Source organism: Gobius niger, assembly GCF_951799975.1.
Source record: "Gobius niger genome assembly, chromosome: 14".
In the NCBI taxonomy this organism is placed as follows: domain Eukaryota; kingdom Metazoa; phylum Chordata; class Actinopteri; order Gobiiformes; family Gobiidae; genus Gobius; species Gobius niger.
The window spans coordinates 13,014,871-13,039,053 of record NC_136865.1 but is presented as its reverse complement, the minus strand read 5'-3'; the positions used below and the strand labels follow the sequence as shown (position 1 = coordinate 13,039,053).

At 42.0% G+C, this 24,183-nt stretch overlaps 1 protein-coding gene across 2 annotated transcripts in view; it reads right to left on the bottom strand.

The window, feature by feature from the left end:
- The window catches only part of adcy2b (adenylate cyclase 2b (brain)), a 50,800-nt gene extending 31,349 nt beyond the window's left edge, over nt 1-19,451 (bottom strand). For both annotated transcript variants that reach the window (XM_079571216.1, XM_079571215.1), the window contains exons 1-4: nt 18,780-19,451; nt 10,097-10,294; nt 3,461-3,619; nt 1,963-2,112 (exon numbers count right to left, since the gene is read on the bottom strand). In XM_079571216.1, the coding sequence (XP_079427342.1) occupies nt 1,963-2,112; nt 3,461-3,619; nt 10,097-10,294; nt 18,780-19,064 (792 nt within the window). In that variant the 5' untranslated portion in view covers nt 19,065-19,451. The remainder of the gene's footprint in view (nt 1-1,962; nt 2,113-3,460; nt 3,620-10,096; nt 10,295-18,779) is intronic.
- Between the last annotated feature and the right edge of the window lie 4,732 nt (nt 19,452-24,183).

Genomic DNA, 24,183 nt, shown 5'->3' with positions numbered 1-24,183 from the left:
ATGCAACGCATTTTATGATTATTTATTGAGTTATGGTTCCCAAATAATCTTGTATAATGAGCAATGGGCCTCTCGGACATAACACTCATGCCCCTCACATTGCCAATAAAAGAGGAAATAGTTTATTGTGACACCCTCCAGGACCCACAGATTATCAGACCCAGAGCTTAATTTGTAAATTTGTATTTTCAGGAACACTTTTGGTCTGATGTGATGGATTCGGGGAACAGGCCAAAACATTTGTCGTAACACTCTCATTAAACACCATAATATCAGATACATTTTTTGCCGGATCCTCCTAAATATTTCCCGGATCTTTTACCCTGAAAAACTGAAAATTGGGGGAACGCATTCCCCCAAACAGGATCAAATTAAGCACTTATTAGACTTCTATTTTTTATGCATTTTAGCCAAATGTTTGCAAAGAAGTGCATGTTGGGAGTTGTCAGGTGACTCCCTCTTGCCTCTTTTCACTACGCACCTCTCCAACTCCGTGGTGAGTTTTACCATGTCATTGCCTAAATCTACAGTGTGATCATTTGGTTGGTTTTGAGGAGTTTATTTGTATTGCAGTCGCGAGAGGAACCTCATTAACGGAACGCACATTTTAGATTGTTTAGTAATTTTACAAATGTTCCATTAAGTTGTAAACGACAAGATTAAAGTATTGAGTGCTATGAGGGGTTAGCTTGAATTCGGCAGAAACAACATGCAGCTATTGTCCTCATTCGTAGCTTGTACTGTTTAAGTTGCTGTTTTTGCTCATCACCTTGACTATTGCATCGAACATTACAGTTTTTTTTAGAGGGCCGGTCTTGACCCAAAAGTTCCAGGCCCATTTTATTTGCCAGTCCAGCCCTGCACCGAGTTTAGACATCATTTAGTCCAATTTAGATCTATTTTAGTCCTAATGGTACTTGAAATTTCCCTTCCCTAAATATTACATTTTTATAACATTCTACAACTTCAGTAAATCTGTCCCCCATTTTAGAACAAAGCCAAAAAGAAAAAAAAAAGATCAAAAATACCAAGAGCTATACTTCAGTGTTAACAATGGCCCAGTTTTGGGGGTGTTTGAGTGATTTTTAGATTAAATTTTTCATGTGTGGCAGTTCGTGTATGGTAAAAAAAAAAAAGAAATAAAAGGGTGAAAAGCGGCCCGAAGGGGCGTGAGTCATAAATGCGGCTCACAGCAGAGAGGGTCATTACATTGTTCACACACCGCGGGCTCATTTCGTAAAACACAGCAGCAAATTAAGTAGGGAGAGGGTTGGGGTGCGCGGCTAAAAATAGAAACCTCCTCAGCCCCAAATCTCATTCAGAAGTACTCTAGTGTCTGTGAGCCCGTATGCACAAGCTGATGGGGTCGAGAGCACGCTTCATTAGTTTATTGTGTGATTACAGGACAGGAGAAATTACATTACAGTGGGTTATATGACTTTGTTATGGCTCATTAGGGTCTATCTACAACAACGGCGAGGAACTAGCAAGGTGGGGAAGATCTATTTTTTTTAAAAGCGTAAAAATGTGTTTGTTTAACCACATTTAAAGTCAAAACTGTGTCTACAAACATTTGCTAGAAAAGTCATAGAAAAAAGTTTGTTTTAAAACTGACCTACTTTTAAAACTTAGGTAGGTCACAATGACACGATCAGGATTATAACTAGGTCTCACAGTTGGACCAGATGAGGACCACTGGAATAGATAAACCAGAAACCCAGATAAATAACTCAACATCTTGGCCCTCATAAATCTTTAACCTACACTGGATTAAGTGGACCATCTGTTAATGTCTAGTTTGAGTGTCAGCTCCCTGGTCGCACTAATGGCTAATGTCAGGGCACGCGTCAAACCAAATGTCACTGCATAATGGCTCCACACACATGACTGATTTACACACTTAATATGCTGTCGAAAGCCAATGCATAATAAAACAAATGTAAAATTTATATCTATGCAAACCTGTTGATGCTTCTCGAACTCCAGTTTAATGGGAGACTTGATACAGTTGCAGGTGTCTTGGTAGGTCTGCTTAAGGGCCAAGTCCATCAGGTGCTTGTGGTACGCCCCAGCCAAGTTTCCACAAGTAAAAATTATGACATTTGCTAAAATCTGCCAACAGAAAAGTAAACGACATGACAAATTGAGGTTTAAAAGGTTATAAACACATAATTATTCTGTGCCATGACCTCGAGCAGTCTATTGTTAAACCTACGCGAACACACAATTACGGAGCGCTTTCTGCCTCCAGCGCTCGAAAGTGTGGCTCAGCTTCTGCATATCAAAAGGTTGGCCTTGAGGCTGAACACAAGGGCACAAAATGTCTTCCCATGACACATGGTGATCAAAGACAACAGAGTGGAGAATGTTTTTCGTGGTCTTATATGATACATGTATGTGGGCGTCTCGGTCCGTGCTAAGACCAACTGAACTGAAGGACGGCTTCGTCTCTCCAGGCTGTCAAAGCGCTGAACTCTCCCCCGTACTTCCTCTGCTGCCCCCAATTGTGCACATGTACTATTTGTACTTGATATCGCTCTGTAAATAAAAGACGCTCTTGTTTTTTTGCATCAAGGGTTTGAGAGTAACGCAATGATTTACTGTATGTGCTTTTCATAATGGTACAATTTACAATAAAGATAATTGGACTGACTGAACAATTGATATTTCATATTTATTATTTGTTATTATAATAAATCCATTTAAATTGGAAGCTTAAAGATGTTGTTATGCTTAAATGATTTGTTGTACTCTCAATAACAACTAATAACTGGAGTTGCATTGTTGCATGTAATCCTGCACATTCAGTCTGTCTCCTTCTGAGCTCAAAACTCTTGCCTCTCACCAGCTGATGTCATGAGGTGGTGCTTTTCTGTGTCTAGACAGCTCCACCAGGCTCATTTTAGCTCTCCAATTGCCTGCACTACAAATTATGCAGACATTGGTTTGCCAAACAACTAACTTTGCTACACTTTTTTCTTGCCCAAACTCAAAAGAAGATTTAAAAAGAAAAAAAGATTGTTGCTGTCATTGAAAACCAGCATTAAATCTTTCGTAAAATGACTGTGAATAGAGACGTTCCTGACTGTACCTGCACTGTTTTACTACAGAAACCCCTGGCTAGCTGCAAATAGGCAAGAGCTTATGTTGGGGCACATCATAAGTGCTTTATTCCACTCTGGAGGCCTTGTTGAATGTGCAGTGTCACCATAATACAAGACAGGCTCTGCACTTTACTACCCGGACCTTATTAAAACGTTGTATCTCATCACTTTTAATGGTGTGTGAAACATCCTCAACAATTTCATTCCCCAAAACGAACCCTCACGCTGCAGTTAAACGAGGCCATCATTAGACCATCAGATGCCGCAACAGAAAGAGCGCCAGAGGGTCATCGTTGAATCTCGGCTGCCGGGTCCCACCCTTTGTGTTCATTAATTTCAGCGGGTATCGGTCTCACCTGCCAGACCAAATGTTCCAGCTCGGTGATGCTGGCCAGGCAGAAGCTGAGAGTAACGGTGTGTGAGAGGCAGGTGATGGCGCTGGCGATGATTGCCCCTCTCATGGAGAAGGGCAGCATGGTGTAGACGACAAAAACGATGAAGAGAAAGAAGGATACCTGTGAAAAAGGGAAACAGGAAAGAAAGGTTGGTAAAAATGTTATAATACAACTATTTCGAGAGCAAATACACATCCTTCACTACATTGTAATAATTTTGTTATGCACAGTGCACGTTAATGAACACCACATACGACGACACCAAATTGTAGCCATCAGCTAATTTGCATTCATTGTCCTGTATTCTCACTCAAAGCACTCACAGTCATCCCCCAGATTACACAGACACTGGAGGCAGAGTTATGTGTCTTGCCCAAGGACAAAAAGACGGTATGCGAATGGTTTTGAACCGCTGAACTTTTAGATCTGTGGATGAGTGCTCTAACAACTGAGAAACTGTCGCTTCAGGCTTGCAGCACCAGGTATTTCCACGCTGTCTGTCTAAAATCCTGGTGTTAACAAGGCTCGACTTTGCTTTGCTTTGATAGTGACTTCTCAAAACGATATGGTCGTCTAATGATTCGCGGGTCTCGCATTGATTTTTGTCTGTACCTAAACTGGACGTATAGTTACTCGTTCACCGTGCTATCGTGTCATCAGTTGTAGGGATTTGCAACCAATTGGCTCACTCTTGTCTTGTGGAGAAAAAAAAAATCCCTCTAAAAACAAAGTAATATGCACAATTGACTCTGGGCATAACTTCAAATCACAACAACACCGCCCAAGAAGTGACTTACTGCTTTGATCCAGCACGTCAAAATAAAAGCACACAGCTCGTCTCATTGATTAGTTCAGCAGGTACTTAGACTACTACAGTACAACGATATTACCAAATACACACATTTTTGAGCTGTGTCTGTTAATAGTGAGGCAGAAAGAAAGTTGAACTAATGAACTGCTGAACTAATGAATAAGATGGTGCTTTTATTTTGGTGTGCTGGATCAAAACAGGAAGTCACTTCTTGGGCGGCGTTGTTGTGATTTGAAGTTATGCACAGAGTCAATTCAGTCTGAAGCAAAGACCAGCAATGTTTGTTTGTGACTAATGATACATTTGCAGAGAAGATACTCTTAGGAAGGAGATACTAAGACTTAAATCACACAATTACAATAGAGATGGAGAAAAAAAACAAGAAAACATTACAAAACGACTGTTATTATTATTACACAACTAGCTTTTGGGTTCCAAGGCAGTATTTACAAGCCACAGACACACCTTTCCCCAGTGGGTAACCTTTTGTTAAAATCACATTCAGTCCATTCATCATTGACATTTACCGATGTGTTGGAAACAGAGTAACCTACAAATAGGTCCTCACTCCAGTCCTCACTTCTGTAACCCCAGCAATTGATATTGATTCATTGTTCAATTTTTTTGTATAAAGCCATCACACTGTTTCCCATCCTTCAAATATAAGCAGTGAGTAGGGTACTTTCTCAGCATTCTTAGAGAAAAATGTGTGAACTCTTTAAGCTAGAACAGTGATGTAAGTGACATCTCTGAAACAGGAAGTGATAAGAATAGAACTCCCGGGACATTTTATCAAAGCCTGTCGGTGACCTTACAACTGTCGGCGTATGTAGCTCTTGCCTTGCTCATTGATACCTCGTGCCTTCGCCTCCTGTTCAGTCCCTGTCCACTTCCTGCTGTTGGTTCGACACTTCCTGTTATAGGGTGGGTGCCAGTGACCGGACTGAGCCGAGCCAGAACTAAGGCACGAGATGACCCCAGGCGCTTCTGGCCCATCCGATTCTTCCTGAGACTTTCAGGTTGAGATCGATGCCTCGCAAACAGGAATTGGTTAAACAGGATGTGCAGCAGCTGGGGAGAAAATGTTTTCTTCAAGGACCCTGAAAGTTTGATTAAAATTGGTGCAGATGCAGCGTGGCAAAATGTGAGATTTTAATTAAAACGCCGTCATTCTATTGTGCAGGCTTTGAAAATGCTGATCACACACTGATAAGGGCTCAATCAGACAAGACTCATTTGAAATTTAGTACATGATGAAGTAAGACCAAGACCAAGTGCTCTGTTTTACCACGGTAAAGATACATGGATTAGAACTGGTGACTGGCTGCTCGATAATACAAAAATAATGTAATTTTACCCATAATTAAAATCACAATTATTCAATCAATTATTTTTCAACTTAATCTCATTTTATAACACATATGTTCCATTTGTAAACTGTTATATACCACGGTATAAACACTTATGAACTGCCATCGCTCGGGACGTAGCTTGCATGGGAGTGCATTAAACACAAGACAAAGTTTATAATGTTGTTTCTCAATGTGGGTTTTCTTCCATATGGAGATCTTGAGATCAGGAGAAGTGGTATTTATCCATCTATTTAACCATAGCTTAACCATTGAGGGGCATGTGGGGTAAAACGTTATATATCTGCTATATGAGTAAGGCTGCAAACATATATAGAACAGATCTTCACTAACAAGAATGCAATCATGGCATATTTTCACACCTGTGCTATTGATGAGAAAAACATATTGTGCAAAAGATTTCTGTTACTAGGGAAACCAAACCAAGACGCAGAAGAAACACATGCCGTCTGCCACTATTTCTTTGTCTATTGCTATAGTTACTGACCATAACCTCCCGTGCTGCGGCGCCTATAGAGGTGACCGTGGCAGTGTGTAACATGTCTCCAGCCTGTGAGAAGAAATTGGGAATGGCAGTCCAATTTCAGGAGCGTCAAATGTTTCTGTCTGCCATTGAGGGTGAACCCAGATGAGCTCCATCGTCTCCACTGCCCTACAACCTGAATCCTAAATCACTCTCTCCACACAGCGCAGCAGCCTTCTCAGTTGTTTGTATCTTGCTGGTTCCAGGTGTAAAGCTCCCTGAAGTTACAACACCTGTAATGCTGTAAGGCGCTGCTATTTTGGAAGCCTAATGTTTCGACAGTTGCTGAGTTTTCATTTTGGCCCAAATGCCTCGCGCAGCAGCTGGTGGCCTGAAGAGCGCTGGACCCAGCCAACAGTGTAATTCGCTTTAAAGGGTGGTGCGAGCACAAAGCTGCATATTTGACTTCATCAGCATTGCCTCTACAAGTATTGACCAAAGATATGAAAGATTTTAGAACTATATTTGCAGACACTTATAGATTAAAGGTCACGGTTGGCAAAAAGAATAATTGAAATATCATGGAAAGACATTAACTCGCCACATATAGAGAAGAAGACACTCTGGTTATTTCTCTCCTATATTCTGTTTTGTTGTTAACCTCCTTAACCAAGCTTTACCCAAATCTAAAAAATCCAAATAGCTACGAAAACGGAACAAAAATGTGCTGGGAAAAAAACAAAAAAGCCACAAAGCCAAAACAGAGATGAAAACATAACAACCCAATGGAAAAAAAGCAATGAAAAAAGGCCACAAAAAAGTGACGAAAACTTTAGGAAAACACGGCGACAAAGCAATGAAAAAAGAAACTAAAAAGCCACAAAAAGGGACCAAAAATGGGACAAAAATGCAGCGACATGACAAAAAGTTACACTCACTTTTGTAGGTCTTATCTTTCAAATGAGTCGAGAAGCTTTTAGACTTGGATCAAGCTGAAGGCGGGGGGTAAGAGGTTAAAATGTAATAAATAAAACGTAAAGTTGCTAAAGAGACAGGACTGGAGAGTGCCTTAGCGGCACATTTCTTGATTTTCAAAGGACGGTCAGATCCAGAGTAGATGATCCTGGCAGTTTTCCAGTCCTTGACATGTTTGGTTGGAATAATGCCATGGTCATCCAGGCTCTGTTGAATCACCGCCGGATTAAATAAGCCCTCGGAAAATTTTGCAATCAACGGCGATGACAGTTCATTATCGCACACCTGACGTGGCTCGGGAGAAGGCATCAGACTGTAGGGCGTGCAAGTTTGTACTATATTCTAGCAAAACCATTGAAGATGTCTCTCACTTCATCATCAGGGGGTTCATTTCAGCTCAGTAGATTGAAACAATAGTAGGTCCAAAGCTAAACAGTCAACGACATAGCAGGATCAGTGTGCCAATCACAACATGCAGGGAGATGAACTATATAATTAACCAAATTCCAAAACAGTATATCAGAGCTGGCGTTGTGTGTTGACATTGTTTTCACGGTGTGGGAGTGAGAAGGGTTACATGTTTGAGCTGCGCTGTCGGGGTTAAAAGTGAGTGACCGAGGAGAGAGAGGCGGCACACGTCTCTCTTGGCTTCATTATTTGCCTCTTCCTCTCTCTTTTCCAGGCCTGTGCTGTTATCGGCTCAGTGTGCTCCACCAGACATGCTGTTCTCGCAGTAATCACAATCAAGTCCGACCCACTGAGAGCAGGCTGCAATTTCAACTGTTTGTCTGCTTAGCTTCTCGTGTAGATTTTTCTCTCCAACCTATTTTCTGTCTCCTTTTCTTCCGAAAAAGCTTTTCAAAAACCGCATACAGCAGGTTCAGGAAGCAGCCATTCTCCACTAATTATTCCTGCATTACGATGTGAAAGTGTGACGCAGAAAAAGTTCAAACTATTTCTCTGTTTTACACTCAGGCTTACATAAAGGATGTACCACTCAGGGACATCCAGTGCGATGTAAACCTAAATTTAGGCCTAAACTTTTAAGAATGCCCAGAAACAGCACCACAGTGATTGAAAGAAATGAAATAGGTCTGTAGTAGTTAGGGTTTGAGAGGAAAGGTGCTCATTGAATTAATAAAACATTTCTATTTTTGCAAATCCGGAGTGCCTTGACTCCTTCTCATTCTCTTCTAAGTTATATAGGGCTTTTTGATACCAGTACCACAGATTTTCCAGGCATCTGTAAGAGCCAACTCACTGATCCAATACCAGACCATCTTTTTGTAAAACATGCCTGAGAGTGCAAGCAGAATCGCTCAACAGGAGTGACTTACAGGCTATGCACAATCAATGCAATGAGCTTTTGGGTTTAACTGTTAAAGCCACAATGAGCTATTCAGGTTGACATTCTTCATCCGTGGGTGTCAGCAGTGAACCCTGCTTTGTACCCGCCCTCCCTTCACCTGGCGCTACCCCCACACCCCTCACTCCCCCTCCACACACTGCTCCATTTATGCTTTCAAGGGGAAATGGAAAACTCGTTTATATTATATGCAAAGTAAACATGTTGATCTTTATGTGAGAGTGGACACAAATTTATTTTATTTATTTTTACCTGCAAGTTGAATTCTCAAGGTATTTGTGAGTTCACAAACACAAGAGAATCCATATTGAAAAGCTCCAGCCTTCACCATACGCAACCAAACCAAAAGTGGTTTGGGCCAAATAGATACAACTACTACTGCTACTACTAATACTACTACTACTACTACTACTACTACTACTACTACTACTAATAACTACTAACTACTAACTACTACAACTAATAATAATAATAATAATAATAATAATAATAATAATAATAATAATAATAATAATAATAATAATAATAATAATAATAATAATAATAATAATAATAATAATCATGGTTTACACTTGTATTGCATTTAAACCAAGGTGCTACACTGTTGTCATTATTCATTGAGGCCATACTCAGTGGTGGTAAACTACTATTGTAGCCACAGCTGCCCTGGGGTAGACTGACGGAAGCGAGGCTACAAGCCTGTGCCATCGGCCCCTCCGACCAACCACCAACCGTTCACTCACTACAGTCACCAAGGCTTCCTAGTGTTTCCCAAACAGTCTCCCATCCAAGTATCAACCAGGCCCTTCCCTGCTTAGCTTCCGAGGTCTGATGGGATCTGGCAGAGCAAAGGCGGTATGGCCTTATTGTCAAATTAATTGTTACCAATACAAAAAATATCATATAATTTTAGCATCCAACCACTAAATAATGAAATAGAATTAATTAAAAGGGAACTGAAACTCATTATAGAGAGGAAGAATGATTAATAATGTAGAATGATTATGGGCTTGCATGTAGCTGTTAAGAATAGCCCCTTCAGGCAACAAATGAGAATAGAGAGGATATATTTGGTATGTGTTCAGGGGATGTAGGCGGGGCGCCTGGGATAGAGAAATAGAAACTGATAAATAGGGGCAGACAGGGAGCTAGAGTGAGAAAATAGGAATCTCGAGACAACGAGAGAAAGGAGTCTGGCACTGGAAACAAATGAGTCTGTCGACTGATCGGCTCTACTCCAGCTCTCAATGGGACTAATAAGTCACAAATTAATCCTACGCTCTGGGAGGCATGCGCGCTACAATGGAAATCTAACAAGAACAGGAGAGAGGCACTCACTAGGATAAGTCGTCTGATTAGATATGTTAATGTATTTTTAGGCCACATGCAGAAAAAAATGATACACAACTGCATCACCAGACTACTTTTTATGAATGTCTGAATGTTTGAATTTTATAAATGTGATTGAATATCTGGCTGGACTGTCTTGACAGTGGAATTGTAAACCCAATGGGATTCCAGACAAAAGAGAAAAATAATATAAAACAAAGAGAAGTACATCGACAAACGCATCCTCAAAAACAACACAAAAAAACATTGTTGGGTCATTTACCTGATCCCATGGGCTAAGAATCCCTCCGGAGAACATGAAGAGGTACCCCATAGTGACCAGACACGCCCATATGAGGAGAGAGAAGAGACGGAGCATGCGCTTGAAGACGGACTCGATGCACACCAGGATGAAGATAGACAGGAAGAGGAAGAGCGCGGCAGGCACCGTGATCAGGAACGTCAGGTGGTCCTCTGTGTTCTACAAAACACAAAATCAGGATCGATCAGGATTTGCCTCAGAAGTCACACCTCGGAGGATAAACGGATCAAAAGTTCTTGTTACATTGTTGGATTATGTAAAATGTCACAATGGATTAACTAGTAAATGAACCGTTAGTGCTAAATGTATTTGTATCTCATGACCCTATAGAAGCAGGCTAAAGTGACAACACCACCTTAGAAACAAGGAAAATGCATAAACTAAATGACTTGCGATAAATAGACATCACAACATCAACCTTCAATCCCAAGTATCAACATGGTGACGTCGACAGTCAATTCTGCGGCAGTGACAGGCCCCGGTTTGGAGGAGCACAATGGCATATTATTGACTGTTAAATTAGACTGGGAGCCGTGAGAATGACTTTTCTCAGATGTTGTCGACATATTGAAAAAAAGGATTTTTAGTTAATTCATCCCCGTCTTAAGGTACACCGCGTAACATTTTGGATCACACTGTTCCCGGCAACACAAAATATGCTCCTAATGACCTGCATGACACAGAGAAGTCTATTTTTGCAGTGGGTCTGGATTTGAATGAGGACCTAGCCTATTTAAATCTCATCTTTGGCTGCCTTTACTCGACATCGCCATGGAGACGAGCTGGACTGGAGACGTCCCCGCTCACAGTAAAGTTACAGTCAGGTCTGAGGAGAGATGAGCCGCTCACAGCAAAGATACAGGTTTGTTTGTGAACATGTTTTAACACCGAGACCTACAAAATTGATGCAAGCTTCTTCCTCGTATGATTGTTCACATTTTTGCGGCTTGATCAGTTATATTACAGTAAAAAAACGAAATGTGGCCAAAACGCTACAAAAAGCAATGAAAACATGAAAAAACTTGACAAAAAAGCAATGAAAACGTGACAGAAACGTGACAAAAAAAGCAGTGACAACGTGACAAAAAGAAAGACAAGGAAGGACTTAAATGAGGGGTTATACTATACAATAAAAATATCTGTAATGAAATAAATGCTTGTATTTTATTCTATTTACCATGTGTGAAATGTCATGTGGCTTTAACCTTTATTTTACTCTGATGTAACAGTATGTATATATATTTCGCCATATTGCCCAGTCCTAATAACAGGCCAGAAGTTACGACACCGCACTAAGTAGAGACAACATGTCGCTGCAGAGGGTCAGATGTACAACATGGCTCACACACGAGCAGCAGAACAGACGGCACACAGATTGGCAGACAGACAGTCTGAGCCCAGAGAATGTGCTATAGCATCACTTCTGCTCTCTCACTGTCCCAGTCAGCAACATACTCTCACTCACTCACACTTCACTGTGCCACCACTCTCATTTACATCGCAAAGCACATTTTTCCCTCAGCGCATCACTCGGATCCTCACAGCCGCCATAAGTCCTAAGTCACCTAACCAATAGCTTTCATCTATTGCATAATGGTTTTTACAGGGAAAAACGTTTTTTTTTTATCTTTTGCCGCATCACACTGACAGATAAAAACTGTCTCGTAGGTGTCTTCTTTTACAGTTACAAAGATGAATGAAAGATTAATGGTGGCAGAAGCTTTTCAAAATAAATTATGTAACGCTGAAAAGTCAAATTAATCAGTCTTGCCATAAATCAGGCGGCATTCCCTTCCAGCTTTTCTCTCCTCATCTTTCTGCTCTTCTGTTATAAAAATCTGACCCTTCCATGACCTCAGAAATGTGTGTCTGTGTGTGGGGCTTCATGGTCTGCAAGAGCAATTATATTAGAGCAGCTAATGCCATGTAAATCATCCCATGACATGCACTGACTGTATAGGCAATGAATAGGCTTCACCCCCTCCCCCAACAATAGTTATCATGCTGCTCCCAGCTTTTCGAAATAAGTTCACTTTAGCTGCGAGGAAACTACTCCCACATATTCCAATTTCAGCTTGCTCTTTAGCCACGAAAAATTATGTTGACAGTCTGAACAGGCGTAAATGCTGAATTATCCAGTTACTTTGCCATCCGATGTCAGCTATTTTTCTGTAAAGTGAATACCAATGCGCGAGTCCAGAGAACCTGCTTTACTTTGGAGCGGCTTTTACAGAAAGAAAAATATGTCAGGACTCAACAGATTTGAACAAGCTCTTTGCCCATAACAAATGCTGGAAAGCACTTTGTCTCCATTACAGTCCAGCTCCGCAAACGTAGCGTGAGTCAGGTTTTGGCGAAGAAATCCCAAGGGACCGGGGCTGTCGACGCCATGGCCACAATACAGCACGACTGCAAATTCTTTTCCAAGACCGAAGGGCATGCAGCAACTTTATTTAAAACTATTTCGAAACATCACTTCTTTTCGCTCTCCCATTGATAATTGCCGTTCAAATGTAAAAGTCTTCCTTTTGACACGACGCAAATGAATATAATGGTACAAAAGCGCAAAGTCAACTTTTGAACGTCTGGCTAATATGGAAAATGGCTATTCTACATGTTTCACTTTGCAAGCAATTTAAGCTTGTTAAAACCCTTTTGAACCCATTCAAAGTCATTTTCCTGGACATGGCTTTGAGAGCGAGAGTGCTGCCTCCCTGCTATAATGTACTGCATTGTCATCCAGAACAATTATTTCCATTTCTACCCTGGTCTGGTCTAGCTATTATGCCAGGAGGGAAGAGAGTATGGTGGAGATTGAGGGAAAGGCAGCCACAAAAAGGGACAAAAACCACTGCAATTGGATTAGCTTATATACGCACGACGTAGACAGGCACTCGAGTGCAGTATGTCGCTGAAATAAATAGTAATCCTACACTTGTGGCTTTTTCAATCGCTCCAAATGGAATATCATTAATAATCAACATACTCTTCGCTCTAAGTGCCCATTTGCAGTGCGCTAAAATGCAGACTGTGGAAAATGATCAAAGGTCGAGGACCGCCAATCCAAAAACGATGAAGACATTTTCAGGAATTAGCAATAAAACATGTTTTATTATTATTCGCTCGGTTAGTCTGGCTAAGTCTTTTACAGCTCGGTTCAAGTGCATTTGACTTCCCTGTCTATAGATGGGTTTCACAGTGATGTAACACAGGGACTGCTGCTATAGCGATTAGGAATGAAAAACCAAGTATCTGAGATGAATGATGATTTGTGACAGTCCTCATGGTGTTAGTAATAAGAAAAGGTTATGTGACTATAACAAACCTAATATCTAAAGAACTATTGGCCACATTAACCAAAATTGGCACAAAGTTTAACGCCTTTCAGTCTGGAACTAAAATATGAAAAAAGTAGTGGCAGTTTTCAATCACATGGCTGCTACTTAATGAAAGAATTCTAACAACCCTAACAAAAAAAACATGATGAATGAATGTTCAGTGTAAAGTGCAATGCTTACATACAGTGCCGTTGTACAAGTTAGCAAAAGGAAGCGCTGGCTACAGACGCAGAACCATGGGACAGGCCAAACGAATAATCAGAGCGCAACATTGGCCTCGGAGGCAAATCAGCGCTTCGTCAAACAGAGCAAATCAATTAGCGCAATTTAAACTCATGAACGTGGCCCATTTGCAACCTTACAGGACCCCGGCGACATATCAAAGATAAAATTCAAATTTTATTGCCACTGGTTACGCATATTCACAGCATCTATAAACCACATATGTCTTATTCACAAGCCTGTAACTATCTTATGAATCCTTCACAATCCCAGCACAAAAATAAATGATATTATTTGGAATTCAAGGGCATCGTTATAGTTTATTTCCCTACATAATGCTAAAAGGTGTTGTTTAAGTACTCGAACCAGAGAAAAATGAACCGAATCGGCCCTAACCACTATGTATGTGGATTTAAGTATATTAGGCCCAGAGGAAAGTAAACTCAGACACACACAGCTATTCACAAGCTTGACACAACATGTATGAACACAAACAAATAATACATTCATTCGTGAAAAGAGGGTCGATTTTGTGATTTACTACGCATGTCTTCAGGGAGCCACAGTACCAAGAAAAGCCCCAAATTTAAACAAAAATGTGTTGCAGATTCATAAAGAAAACAATCTGCGTTCAGTTATGCTTTCTTATTTATCACTCAGAAAATGTTTTTGTCTTTGCTTCCTGTGCGAATGGTGCCGTGACGTCACGGTGTTTATATAGTTCAGTCATTCACCTTTCTGCTCCTGGAAAAGAGGCTGGTGATCCATCATTGAGGCACAACAGCCCGCTCTCGCATCCGACATCAATCAAATGCTTATAAAAGGAAACGTAGGGAAGACTCTCCAGGTAAACAGCCAATGAAGCATGACATACTATACCACATAATTTAGATGCAATGGGAAACGTTAAAGCCACGCTCCACAACATTTCACCCCCCAAAAATAGAATAAAATGTTAGCATTGGGTGCATTTACTGTATTTTCCGGACTACATGTCACACTTTTTTTTCATAGTTTGGCTCGGTGTGCGACTTATACTCAGGTGTGACTTATATATCAAAATATCTAAACACACATGTAGTTCATTTCACACTGACAGAGGGCGCTCTAGGCTTGTGTACCAGTATCTGCTGCTCCTGCACCACTGAAGATTTAAAAAAAAACAGTAATTGAGCAGCAAAAAGAAAGTTTAGAGTGAGCGAGAAGCTTGTGAGGGACTGGTGAAAAGCGGAGGTTACTCTTACTGCATTGAAGAAAACAAAGAAAGCTAATCGCGAGCTAAAAGCTAGATGGCCACAGCGAGAGGAATGAGTTCGCAAATGGGTGCTTGAACAGCGTGCTGCCGGGAGAGGCTTGTAAACGGTGCAATTACGCCTCCAGGCCCAGGTAGATGCCAAGGCTGGTGCGACTTATACTCCAGAGTGACTTATATGTGTCTTTTTCTTTTCTTCATTACGCTTTCTTTGGCTGGTGCAACTTATACTTAGAGACTTAGAGTCCGGAAAATACGGTTCTGAGAGTGGGCTCACCTCTATCTTTCCTGAGAGTGGGATCAGGGACAGGGACAGGGACAGGTTATCTGTTGATTTTCTCTTGTGACCGAGCAATGCACAGCCCGGACAGTTCCACAGTGTGACTTTAACGCACCGTGAATAATTTATGATAAATCAATAAGTGACTCAAATATCCATATAATACAGAAATATGGGAGATAGTCTTATATGTAATACTGTATGTCACTAAAACGTGGTATATATTGAGCAATTGATCTCGCCTGAAGCCTGAGCCTTCATTTGTTGCAAATGTCATTAAATATACAGTATGCGTTGGTGGTTCTGTTACACATCTATACATTTCTCCAGCGGACGGAATCAGAATCAATAATATTGCATCCATAGACTAAATGGTTTTATAATCTAAAGAAAAATACTACTCTTGAACGAGCCACCCAAAATGCTTTACTAACTAATTCGACAACTACAAAAAAAAGCCCTGCAAAATGCCCTGTGTAAGGTCTTATTATGTTTAACACCTGCTGACCCTGTGGTTAAAACCTCAATCTTCTCTCAAGTGATAATGTCTAATATGCAAAAAAAAAAGTGCACAGTGAACTGAATTAGATTTTAAAACATGAATACAATCACTGGAACTTCTAAAAAAAACTCATCAGCTCAAAAACAAAAAAAAGAAAACTGCAGATAAGCTAAAGAGGGAAATGAGGCACTTCCCCAAAATAGCCACACACCATACAGCATTTACACAGAGGCGCACACTATGGGTGGAGGCTGAAGAACAGTGCATTCACTTGGTTCAGCACTGATCTGGAGAGGGAGATAAAGGTGGGCAGTCATTTTGGGAGCATTAGTGCTGCTTTGGCTGGGTCTCTGTCGGCTCTGTGATAAAGCCAGAACACTTAGAACAACATCCTCTGCTCCCTAACTGCCGGCCCCGGCTCTATACCTCACCCTATTTATTCCTACCATTCTTCTTCATTCAGAGCCAATAAATACAAACGCCCCACTGAACAAGCACTCCATGGCCACGGGGCAAGCCTGACAGCAAATCCTTTAGAGTAAACTGGAGAGAAAACAAAGCCTCGTCATTTTGGGAAAATATCTAAATGTTTTTGTTTTTCCAGACAAGTATTGCCGTTTCGATTATATTCACAATCACAGAACATATTTCAAAAACATCCAGGAGCATCAATTGAAACAATCACTGGACTAAGACTATGAGCCTACAGAATGAGATCTGCCTTATCCCACCTGAACATCCTGAATGACCAGGTTATTCCATCAATGGATTTCTTTTTCTTCCCTGACGGCCTATTCCAAGATGAACATACCTGGATCCATCAGGCTCGCATTGTAAACCAGTGGTTCAGGGAGCATGAGACTTCTTTTCCCACACATGGATTGGCCACTACAGAGTCCAGATCTGAAACCCCATTGAGAATCTTTGGGGTGTGCTGGAGTTCAATTTGCATAGTGGTCACACTCTCCCATCATCAATACAAGAGCTTGGTCAAAAATTAATGCAACACTGGTTCTTTTGACATTGTAGACGCTTATCGAAACAATGCCAACAAAATATTAAGAGCGTGTGACCTCATTTTTTGGTGTATTCATTGTGTCCTTCGATTTATTGTAAAATCATTTGCGCATCTTAATATACAGCCTTTTAGCCAATTGAGGACGAGCATCTTGTTGTTGTTTACACACATTACACTGACACTATTGCCCACTGAAAGTTGTGAAACATGCTCAGACAGAAATATAAACTGTCAGCTACACTCATAAGAGAATCACAGGTATTTCAGAACGTCTGCTGCAAAGGTTAAATACATTAAAAACATTGGTAACGCTGTATATTAAGGTGTGCTTAATAAGTATTAATAATATGCTTGTAAAGTATTAACACACTGCTTATTATACTTTTATCTGTTAACAAACAAATAGGCCATTAATAATCGGCTTATTCATAGCCAACTCTTAACCAAACCCTGACCTTAACCCTTACCCTATGTTGATTATTAATGCTTATTAATACTTAATGAGAACACCTTAATCTAAAGTGATACCAATACATTTTTGCAGCCAATGCGTAGATTCAAAGAATGCTTTCATTCAATTGAGATTAATTTTGGAGCCCGAGGAGAAATGACTCCTTCTATTGACATTATGAATGATGAGAAATTATTAAGGGGCACTGTGAAGACACTCGTCTAACACCTTACAAGCCGAGAAGAGCCTGGAGGATAGAATCGAGCGGCCAAAGGCAATGAAATCCATTGATTGGTCTTAAATAGATGTAAGCGCATTGATTCAAGTTGAGGTTCTCCAGGGGACAACAACAGTATAGAGCGGCAATGAGTGTAACAGGGACCTCAGTGACAGCCACATCGGGGGGCATACGCCTGCGCACTGCCTTGGACAAGACATGCAGTATGAAAATGACAGCAAAACAATGATTGAAAGAACAAAAACAGAGTCACGGCGGGTGGGATTTGCATTTGTAGGGCTTTTACAGAAAATCAAAACACAATAGCAGCACTTTAGAACAATAGCCCGTGTTTATGGTGGAGTGTTTGTGGCCAAAACAACACTTTTCACTTGACAAAGACACTGACACCCACGCAGCTGTGAACTCAACTCTCATCCCACACTCTCAACACACTCCGTCAGTCCGGTGCCGCTTTTTCAAGTGGCGCTTCACAGCCCCTCGTGTCGACGCATCACCCATACACATGTGCGCGCAGACCCCCCCTGGAATCAACCGTAAAAGGCGCTCCTTGTCATGCCTCACAATTGGGTACGGCCATTGACGGTAAACGCCACAAGAGCCAGTCATTATGTCATGAAAATAGTCACAGCTCTTAAGAAACACGGCTCTTGTTATCCTCTACAAAAATGTACTAAGTATATAAGATAAATAAAACGAGACAAGTGGGGGAGAGATAAAAGGTGAGAAAACAAAATGTAATACAACATTCAGCCACTTTAAAACACTTGTCAAGCTTAACTTTTACTTTTCAATTCAAAAGGGTAAAACGTTTGTCAAAATAGCTTGCATGTATGTTGACCATTGTGTGTTATTTTGTTATTTTGTTCCCAAGTAATAGGAAAAAACATTATATTCACTACTGTGACCTTTTTAACGCTTAAGTAACATTTGCCTTACAAATATATGCAAGTAAGCAGCTGTGCCATTTTTAATTTTCCAGTTTCCCAAAATAAGAGCTTCTATTTTTTCCAAGCACAGTGTTTGGACACCTATTTTCGTTCATTTGCCTCTCCAGAAAGAAGTACAACTTTTACCTGAAACATTAGTAACACAAGCCACAAGCTGGGACCGCTTTTACTTCCATTTGCTATTTTGGCCTTTATGCATACACCGGCTGAGATTTTGATGCCATATTATAATGTATTTTATGACCAGCCTTCAAAAGTTATTGTGATGAAACTCGAGGAAAACGATGATCGATGACCACATGTAACACGTTCAAAGGGAGCATTTAAATTCACATTCAAGCACTTTTTGAAAAGGCAACAAAAAAGTTCATGCCAAGCCCCCGTTTTACCTACCAGCCCAGACGCGAAGAAGACCGCCAGCAGTGCCAGGCAGGTTCCCATGACGATCAGCAGCAGGAACACAATGAGCGGATGCTGCTGGCTCATTCTGTAGTAGGACTCGTACAGCCAGTCCTGGGGCTTCTCTGCCTCCAGGCACGCGTCCGCCGCCTGGAAGCCCGCGTAACCGTCGGCCAGAGTCTCGGGCGCCTCTGTCCCCTCTCCTCGTCCTCCCCCGCCTCCGGCATCGCTCTTCTCCAGCAGGTATCGTCCGCGCGTCCACAGAGCCTCCTGCCACATGTGGACCTGCCAGCGTGCTCTCACTCGCAAAACACAGTAACACACAAAGAAACGTTCCCCCTTCGACCCCCCCCCCCCCTTCTCCCCCTCCTCCTCCTCGGTCCAAAAAAAAAAGAAAAGTTTTTTAGCCGCTCACGGGTGAATGGGCAGCTGATTGAAAGAGAGCCAACTTTTTGCACACATGCTCTTTGGATTTGTCTCGCATCCTCGGCCGCTTCTCCTAAGCTTCTTTCCTCTGCCAGTTCTTCGCGCAGAGAGGCTGGCTGTTTTCTCCCTGTGGCACAGAGACAGAGAGAGAAGTGATCTTGTAGTTAGAGCTCTGTGCGTCGGCTGCATTGAGGCAGCATGTTACAGCGCTGAGGTGCAGATGAGGACTGAGAGGGAGAGAGAGTGTGAGGGAGGAACTGGGAGCAGGAGAGAGGGGTGTGTTAGCTGGAGCCCGGGTGCCGTGGGGCATTGGGAAATGTCAAGAAAATCGTTCAGACTTCCAGACGTGCCACGGCGATCCTGGGATATTTCTGCGTTACCGGCAGAGTTTCAAGCGCTAAACTGGGGGGATGTCTAAACTTGGACTGCAAACAAATCCGCAATGTCAGACCTCATTCAGAATTTTCCATTTGTCTCCAACAGGACCAAGATGTTGTCTGACCTAAATACGACAAACATACTGCAAACACACAGCTCAAATCATGTACCGGAAAAAACTAAAACGATGTTCCAAAATGTGGATTACGAAAAAAGGGTGTGAAAGCATGTGCAACCTTCAAAAAAGGGAACTCATTTGGACATTGTAGGGGAGCGAGCGAAGGAGGCTGGCAATAGAGGAAGTATTACTTAAAAGAGGGGTTGTCTAATAAGTGCAAGGACAGTGAGCACGGGTGTAATGGCGGTGTTAAAAATAAAGAAGCCGAGGGTGCAAACTATGAGGAAAAAAAAAAGCCACGCTGAGAGATAAGGATATGGCAGACAACACAGGGGGGGAAGGACGGGGAGGAAGAGGAAACAAAGTCAGGAGGGTGAAAGCTCTAGAGAGGGGGGTCGTGAGTGGGAGGAAGAGAGGCTCTGGGTTCAAACGCAGGCAGAGGAGTGGATAATGAGTGAAAGTTTGAGAGTGACAGAGAGACACCGCCTCAGCGGCAGCATATGTGTGTGTTAAGAGGAAGTCAAATAGGCCCAGATAAAAGACATTGGCAGCATTCCCCTCATTACTCCTAGTAGGCCTAGATGTATCCAAAAAAAGCATCATTCGGGTACCCATATCGCAAACCAAGTATTGTTAAAGTATTGGTATAAAAAAACTGGAAAGGTACAAACTCGATTTGTGATTCAGCTAAACAAACACAAGATTACATGCTGGTTTAAGAGCATGTTTGTATGGAGGCCTAAGGTTCAGATAGGGCATTTTGATTTGATTGTGATGAATTGTGCAACCCTGTACTCCAAACCTTTGTCTTCCTCCATCTTCCTACTTGAGGGACTCTCTTCAGCCACTTCACCACGCTGTTCCTCCCTCCTGTCATGCTTCATGCGATGCTCTGTAAAGTGTGAAAACAGACGTGTCACTCCAATGTGTCAAATCCACATACTTTCCCATTACAAGGCAAAGCAGACAAGAAGGGAACTGGAGTGACTGCATGCAAGAGTTAATACGAATAAGAAAGAACATTAAGAAGATCATTGTAACTAAGTGTCACATTTGCACCTCCCACAGGTGCTGTCAGTCATTTTAAGTCTCTAAGAAGTGAGACAGGAAGACCAGGAGAAGATGGATTTATAATATGTGTAAAAAGATGAATGTGGATTGAATAATGCTGAATCAGAAGTTCCTTATTGAAGGACAAATGGGCGTAGCACCCTCAAACTCTCAATTCAGTGTAAATTTGACAGGACAGGGCCGACTGATCACACTGTGGCAAAGGGAGCAAGCCCGAATAAGGACTGATATCATTTACTGTGGGAAGAGGCTAAAAAAGGAATATCAGTCAGGATGAAGAGGATTAACACCACAGAAACTGTAGACACTGATCTAGAATCAGAGTGCATGCTTTCAGAGGAGTAGGGGGGCCACATTAAACACATGGCAAAGTGTTATTGAATATAATATTTTTGTAAATCAATTAGAATAATAATCATAAGCATAATAATTGTATGCCTGTGTTTCCTTTTGAGGTTTTTGTAAATGAGGTATACAATATTTTGCTATATTTTGCTGAACCTACCCTAAATGTTCAGCATGTGTGTGTGCAATCCGATCTTATGTGTGCCTTTGGCTTCGGCGAAGGAGCATTTGGAGGAATGCGGCTCATGATCAGACGGGCTGACTTCAATGTCGGAGCTCACATCAATGGAGCTGTGGACACTGCCAGCCGAAAGGCTCTTACTTGTGACGACAAGCACATAACATGGTTTGTCAAGTGAAAATGAGATATAAAACAGTAATTTATTTCTCAAACTTTATCTTGTGTTGTCATCCTTGAATGAAAACTGTTATTGTGAGATTGTCGGATTTTTACCAATTCACCTTCATTCCAGGAGATATGGTCCTATTTTGTGTAGGCCTACATCCGTGGTTTTCAAACATTTCCCCAAGTGCCACCCCAGAAAAGATGGTTTATAACCAGAGCCCATTATTTGATGCTTCAGTAGCCTATGTCCCTTGTGTAAAATAAGATTTGTGTTGTGGGTCAAATGCATGTTATTTCGTCTGACCCTGCTGTGTCTGGTTCAGCCTCGAGGGGGAGAGCGTTTTAGAGAGCGCGCGTGCGCGCCGGTTGGCACCAATGGCCGCTGGCTGCCCTGCTTTTTGACCACAAACGTGGGGGCCGCCATTGCTCCGCCGTTGCTGCAGTACCTCCATATAGCCGCTAGGCCCCCATTGAAAAGCATTGGAGTTTAGACACGTTAAAAACTACTTTAAAGCCTGGTTTCAATTGTTTCAACACTAGACTAGGCTAGATCTTCCTCCTGAGATAACGCTGGGTTAATAACAATATATGAAACCAGGCTGGTTTTCGTAATATGATTTTTTGAAATCTCGTACTTAACGAGGCTCGGACTGTTAGCATTGGAGCAGCGCGAGCTACACGTCACGCAAGGGCCGAGTCTACGGTGAAAATCCCGCCCGTATGTCCTTTTTAGGAACATGCTTCGTCAGAGCTGGGGAGGGGGAGCCTGTAAATCCGCCATGAATTGCCCCACGGCCGTGGTCAATCTGGTAAACGGGGAGGAGTGAGCATAAGACGTCCATTTTTTTTTACAGTCTATGGTTGGCACTGGCAGCAGTGTTGCCAGGTCCGCGGTTAAACCGCGGAATTGGGCGGTTTTTGAAGCCAATCCGCGGGTGAAAAAAACTGTCCGCGATTTTTTGCCTTGCTGTAATCAATGTTGACTTGATCAAAATCACTATTTCGGAGGCAAATCCAAGGCTCTGTGAGCTGCTTTTTCAATAAGGGGGGGAAATAGGGGCGGTTTCTCATCATCGCAGGAGCACATGGGCTCTGTTAACTAGTAAACAATATTGAAACTTCCAGCCGCGCCATATGTCCGTGGGTTTTCCGCGGTTTTCAGATATTTTTGTGCGGGTTTGGCTGCCCAGACCTGGCAACCCTGACTGGCAGGAACTACGTTGAAAAAAAATAAAACTAAGCTGAAACTGTCCTGCCGTCTGGTCTTTGGTGACCACGGAAGATTACAAAATATATAGAACACAAAGATCGCTACATGTGACCCGCCTGACATGCCCACAGCCTATAGACTATCCACTCTACAACAAATCAGGGTTACAGATTGGTGTTGTTTTTTTTGCTAACCTTAGTCGATGCTAACTAACTTAGCCAGGACAGTCAACTAGCTACATCTTGCCGGGCAATACAAGATCGTAGCCTACGATTTTTTGTGCAGACCCAGAGTTGCCACTTGATTGTTTTAGTTGGACAGTTTTATCAGCATGTCGCGGGAACGGCGGGCGCCAGAAGAAGGAGTTGAGGGCAACAACCCCCGTGTTAATGGCAATGCTCCGGCAGGCGCAGCAGCAGCCCCGCGGGACACGTCAAGGAGTGTAGTTCACTATCGAGTGGATTTGCCGCCATGTTTCCACGGCGATGGATGGACAACAGCTACAATACTCTCCACTCGCCTTAGTGGTGATGCGATCGCATACTGGCTGTCATTTTCACCACATGTACAACAGGACTGTGACCAATGTGTGGCTAAACTCAATGAAGTTTTTGGCAGGAAGGAATTTTTGTTGCATTTCCAAACTTTTGTTAATTCAAGGCAACGCCTACCCAGACATGGCTAGCTGGTGCCCTAGACCCCGTTAGATAAGTTTAAAATATGCTCTAAACTGAATCTTAACCCTATCACAATACCGATCAGAAAAAAAATGACATTTAAGTCATTTGACTGATTTCATTGAATATAGTTTCCACTAAATAATGATACAAAGACATGGGGAGGAGCAAAGTGGTTCAACAGCCCATAAATACATAAATAACGGAGAATGCTAACTTGATGCTACATGTTAGCATCGGGCTAATGCTAACGTTAGCTAGCGCTTGCTACAACTGCCGTTTTTTCACTTCTACTGCACAATCTGCAGTGAGAAAATATCCATATGGGCCCAATTTACACTTGACTTTATTTGTATGAGATAAATAAGTTGATATTCCACCAGAAAATGGCAAAAAAGAGTGGACAATTGTGTTTCTCTAAAGATTCTATTTTCCCCCTCGGCGAAGCCACGCCCCCTTCTATGACGAGATGCCGTCTGTATCTATACGGAAAGCTCATTTCGCACTGAACCTTGGTTGAAAGAGCACACACACTTCAGAAACTTGCCAAAAAGTCGCTAGATTGGGCTGACTACTCTTCCCATGAGGACGAGTTGGCAGAGGTGGGAGACTCGAGTCACATGACTTGACTCGAGTCAGACTCGAGTCGCAATTTTCGGGACTTGAGACTTGCTTGACCAAAGCTGCAAAAAGACTTGACTTGACTTGGGACTTGCTGTTTGTGACTCGAGACTTAACTTGGACTTGAGGCCAATGACTCTCAATGACTTGCTGTGACTTTATAGTTATTATTTATTTGAGTGAAACTGTCGAAAGATCAGGATTCA